We start from the raw sequence: 5,042 nt of genomic DNA, 5'->3' as shown, positions 1-5,042 counted from the left end.
TGCACTGGGGATATGATATTTCGTTACAGAGATGCTATGAGAGAGTCAACTCTGACCCAGTGTTAGACACAATCTTATACAGTTTAAATGTGAGACAGAGAAGGTTCATTCCTCTGGAGAGTGAGATAAATACAGAAATTTATGCAGGAACATAATAGCAAGATGTAACAATGCAAAAAATATTAACAATTGTAAGAAACAAAGTACAGGCCTGCAATGGGAAAACATGGGAGTCATTTGTGGAGAGACACAGAAAGTTTATCACTATTGAGAAACATCCCTGAAATCACTTTCCTAATGCCATCCTTGAGCTCCTGGTTCCTCATGCTGTAGATGAGGGGGTTCACTGCTGGAGGCACCACTGAGTACAGAACTGCCACGACCAGGTCCAGGGTCGGGGAAGAGATGGAGGGGGGCTTCAGGTAGGCAAATATGGCAGTGCTGATAAACAGGGAGACCACGGCCAAGTGAGGGAGGCACGTGGAAAAGGCTTTGTGACGTCCCTGCTTAGAGGGGAACTTCAACACGGCCCTGAAAATCTGCATATAGGACAGAACAATGAAAACAAAACACCCAAAGACTAAACAAACACTAACCAAAAGAAGCCTGGCTTCCCTCAGGTAGGCATCTGAGCAGGAGAGCTTGAGGATCTGGGGGATTTCACAGAAGAACTGGTCCACAGCATTGCCTTGGCAGAGGGGTAGTGAAAATGTATTGGCTGTGTGCAGCACAGCATAGAGGAACCCACTGCCCCAGGCAGCTGCTGCCATGTGGACACAAGGTCTGCTGCCCAGGAGGGTCCCGTAGTGCAGGGGTTTGCAGATGGCAACGTAGCGGTCATAGGCCATGACAGTGAGGAGAGAGTACTTTGCACCAAACAAGAAGAATACAAAGAAGACCTGGGCAGCACATCCCAAGAAGGAAATGGCCCTGGTGTCCCAGAGGGAATTGGCCATGGATTTGGGGACAGTGGTGGAGATGGAGCCAAGGTCAAGGAGGGAGAGGTTGAGGAGGAAGAAGTACATGGGTGTGTGGAGGTGGTGGTCGCAGGCTATGGCAGTGATGACGAGGCCATTTCCCAGGAGGGCAGCCAGGTAGATGCCCAGGAAGAGCCAGAAGTGCAAGAGCTGCAGCTCCCGCATGTCTGCAAATGCCAGGAGGAGGAACTCGGTGACAGAAGTGCTGTTGGACATTTTCTTCCTCTGGGCAGGGGGACCTGTCATAGGAGAGAAAGACAGCGCCAAGTTATGGGAGACTACTCTGAGCAACATCAAAGCCATTTCCCACAGGCCCTCCCGCTCCCACACACACAGACCCTTTTCTCTTTCTAGGAGACCTTCCTTCAGGCCTGTGGTTTGAGCCCTGCTTGGTGCTGGTCAAGTGTGCAATGAAGAGCAGGGCCTCTGCCCATGGGCTCTTGAAAAGTCAGCCCTGCTCTGCAGCAGTGGGTTCATGGGAATGGTGCGGGCAGGGGCCAGCCTGGTGTTTGAATTGGTCAGATAAAACCGCTCCTAATGTAAAAGTGCTTGTCAGCATCTGCCATCCCAGTGCTAAGGAACCACAGTGGTAAAAGAAGTTTAAGAGTTCTAGGGTTTTTTACAGCTCCCCCATGGCCCCTGGGGAGTTTTCGTGGCTCTCAGAAACCCTCATCATTTCTGCTGCACTCAGTGAGAACAGAGCGAGTCCTGCGAGGCAAGCGGATTGCCTGTGGCTTAGTGCAGAGGAAAGGGAGCTGGTCTGTCCCTCCCTTTAGTTCCCAGTTGCGCTGTGCTTTCACCATTCAGAGATGGAGGGTGATCATGCTCCCATGTTACCCTGAAAAGCCACCAGACACTGCTGAGAGCAGAGACACCCACTGCAGACCACCAAATGTCTCACCCTTTCTGTAGGTCTCAGAACCCTGCTTCAAGCCAAGGGCACACATGGCTCATTTCACAAACCTAACAGCATTTCCTCAGTCAGAGCCTCTCTGTGGTTTTCCATGGGGCTTTCAGATAACACAAAGCTGCTATAGGACAGGTTTGCATCCTGCAGGGCAGCTAACAGCTTGGAAGGACACCCTGAGGTGATAGCCAAGTGACCCGATGTGATGGCATCTCTCTAAGGGGAAATCAACTCATGCCCCAGCCCACAGACAGCATTGACCATAACCCCACAGACTACGGGAAAGCTGGGACACTTCTTCCCATGGACATACCTGCACGAAAGGACCTACAAGATCAGCGTGTGACTCTGCAGCTGAAAGTCCCATCCCCAGAGAACCTGACAGCAGGAACAAGATAACAGTACACAGACAAGCAGAGAAACAAGGAACAATACAGTGAGGGTCTGGCTGAGAAAGGCAAGGGGAGAGGCAGCTGGGCACTCGGGAAAGTGTTACCCTTACCCAGCTGTGCATGCCACCTCCCAGACACCAACAGTGCCAGGCAGATGCTCTCAGCCCCTGGGCTCTGCAGAGGGAACTGGGCACGTGGCTGGAGAGCTGCACTGTGGCTCTGCTGGAGCTCTGGCTGCTGAGGAGGTGGTTTATGTCTTGGACCCCCCGCTCTGAGGGCAGAGGCTTTGCTGTGTGGAAGAGGAGGCAAGGGGGCTTGCTCACAGGAAGGGGTCTGCATTGGAGGGGATGATAGAGAGATTTCTGAATTCTCCCTCCCACAGCATTTCTGGTTTTAGTTTCCTCTCATTCCCTGGTCAATCCCCTGCTGCCAGAAGATTTTCCTCCTGGGAAGTGTTTCCCTGTCACTTCTCAGACACCCTATCCCAACCTTTGTGCACTCACCTTGGCCCTACAGAAACGTGCCTGCTGGCAGGGCACTGGCTGGGTCCATGTTCCTGTGCAGGTGGAAAAGTGCGGGTTAGAACAACCCTGCTGGATCCAGCAAAGGTGATGCTGGTGCTGTCCACAGGCAGAGGAGTAGCTAAAGGCACTTTAGGTGGCTCCTATCAGACCTACTGGTGACTCAAAGTTACAGCTCAGGAGTCTCAGTGACTTATTCAAGCATGAGAGCTCCTTTTCCATTTCTCCCCACAAATTGCCCAAGGGAAGGAAAGAGAAAACACAGACTCAGAAAAGCTTCTTACCTTTATAGCAAGCCCTGCCTTTACCTTCCCCTTGAAAAGTCTCCTCAGAAATGTCCTGTGGTGTTCTGGAGCTGTGAGAAGGCCTCACCCACGCAGCACCTTCTCAAACCAGAAGGACCTTCTCCTGCCAGGACTTCTTTCTTCCACCTACAGCTTCTCCCTGCACTGCTGTGGGGAGGGGAGGGCAGGAGAGCTGACCCTGGCAGAAGACAAAGTCCCTGGCACACAGACCCCTTGGGCACAGGGTCCCTGCTCGGAAGAACAGAACTGGGCACCCCTGGCTTCACACCCGGCTTCACACCCCTGCAGTCATTTGCCGGTGAAAGGAGCCAACATGTCCTGTCCTTCTGACGGTGCAGCAGGGAAGCTGTACTCCAAAGCACATTTAGTTTTTTCTATAGCAAAGAAACTGTGAGAATCCTCCTAACAGACCCCATAGGCTCTGGGATGTGCCAGCTTTAGGAGGTCATTCCAGGAACCACAGCTGCATTGCCCTGCAGCCAGAGACTTACCCTGTTAAGGGCTGTCAAGATTTTTCTCCAGGTCAGCTCTCTCCTCTCTCCTCCCACCCCACACTGCCTTCAACCTCCCTCTCCCTTCCCTCCTCTGCCCTCGGTGCCTGCAGGCAGTGCCCTCAGCCCTGCTGCGCTTTGCAGAGGAGCTGCTCCTGGGCAGAGCTGTCTCTCTGCAGTGCTGCCTGCTTGCCATGAGCTCCTTCCATCCCCGGAGCCCAGCCCAGCTCAGCAGCAGAGGACCAGCCCAAGGCAGCCCTTTCTCTGCCCCCTCTGGGCTCCCTCCAGGTGTCCCTGGGGCTCCAGGGGAACCTGCTGGGAAACAGGCTGAGGCAATCACTGATGATCCTTTCCCCATCTAGGGAGAGCCATTTCTTTCCTGGAATAAAACTTTCTGCTCAGTGACAAAGTTACAGCTACATGCCACCTTTTTTTCTTTCCAGAAACATAATCCTTCTCTCAGAGTTACTTTTAATGTACCACTTTTTTCGTGTTGTTTTTTAGACAGGATAGTCAGACAGTGAAAGGCAGGGATCTCCTTTACACCTACAGACAGAAGGCATCCATGGGTCAGTGGTGACACTTCATCCTGCCTTTCTATTAATGGCATCTGAAGGAGACTCAGCTCCCTCCCATGCACACCACAAAGCCACAGGAGGTGGGATTCCTCTTGACTCTCTTCAGGTGGGCACAAAATAGACACCTGCATGTGAGCTCCTCATCTCAAGTCTCTTCTGAATTAATGGAGATGGAAGTCAGGAGTCAGGTGTTCAGATGCAAATACCTGGTGACATTTGAGTTGCCAGAGGTGGTCCAAGATACATGTAGGTAACTGCAAGATCTAATTGAGAAGTTCATAGAGATAGGGCAAAATCTTGGGAATCATATATAATCTGGCTGGGAAATTCCTTTGGCCAAGTGACATGACAGCTTATGCCCAAATAAAGGCCAAAAGAACCTTTTCCTACTCCTTATCTCCATGGCACTTTATACAGGTATTCATATGAACAATTGCAGTCATGTGCCATAAGGAGAGCTAGGTCTCTCTTTTTTCCATCAGCTGAATTTACTATACCTCCACTGACTATAATGGCATGTGTCCCATGTTCGTCCCTACATTGCCTAACAGAATTCAAGGCAGGTACTCTATTTAATGTTCAAATCCAGGCCCACAGAGCTACATGAGAGGCCAAGGCTGACATGGACCACACAGGACCTACAGGAAAGCAATTCCTATTCAGGGTGGGTGTGTCACAGACACCTCAGACGGCATCACAGAGACTGCGATTTGGTGCCTGTGTGCCACTGACTGATGTGATCAGTCAGAGGCATCAGTCATCAGCTGTCATCAGAGAGGCAAGGTCTGTCTCTTCTCTACCCAATAGCTGCAGGCATTGCATGGACATGGCTGCACATCACACAGGAGTCTTTACTCACTCCTTTGATGAT

The 5,042-nt window shown here is 51.5% G+C and overlaps 1 protein-coding gene across 1 annotated transcript; it reads right to left on the bottom strand.

Moving 5' to 3' along the window:
* Positions 1-233: 233 nt before the first annotated feature.
* Positions 234-1,193, bottom strand: LOC104835244 (olfactory receptor 14A16-like). Its single transcript, XM_010573131.1, has one exon. The coding sequence runs from the start codon at positions 1,191-1,193 to the stop codon at positions 234-236; it is 960 nt and encodes a 319-aa protein (XP_010571433.1).
* Positions 1,194-5,042: the final 3,849 nt, after the last annotated feature.

This window comes from Haliaeetus leucocephalus, unplaced genomic scaffold (genome assembly GCF_000737465.1).
Source record: "Haliaeetus leucocephalus isolate CR32 unplaced genomic scaffold, Haliaeetus_leucocephalus-4.0 Scaffold365, whole genome shotgun sequence".
Lineage (NCBI taxonomy): Eukaryota > Metazoa > Chordata > Aves > Accipitriformes > Accipitridae > Haliaeetus > Haliaeetus leucocephalus.
Note: the sequence above shows the minus strand (reverse complement) of the source record. Positions and strands in the feature narration are given on the sequence as shown.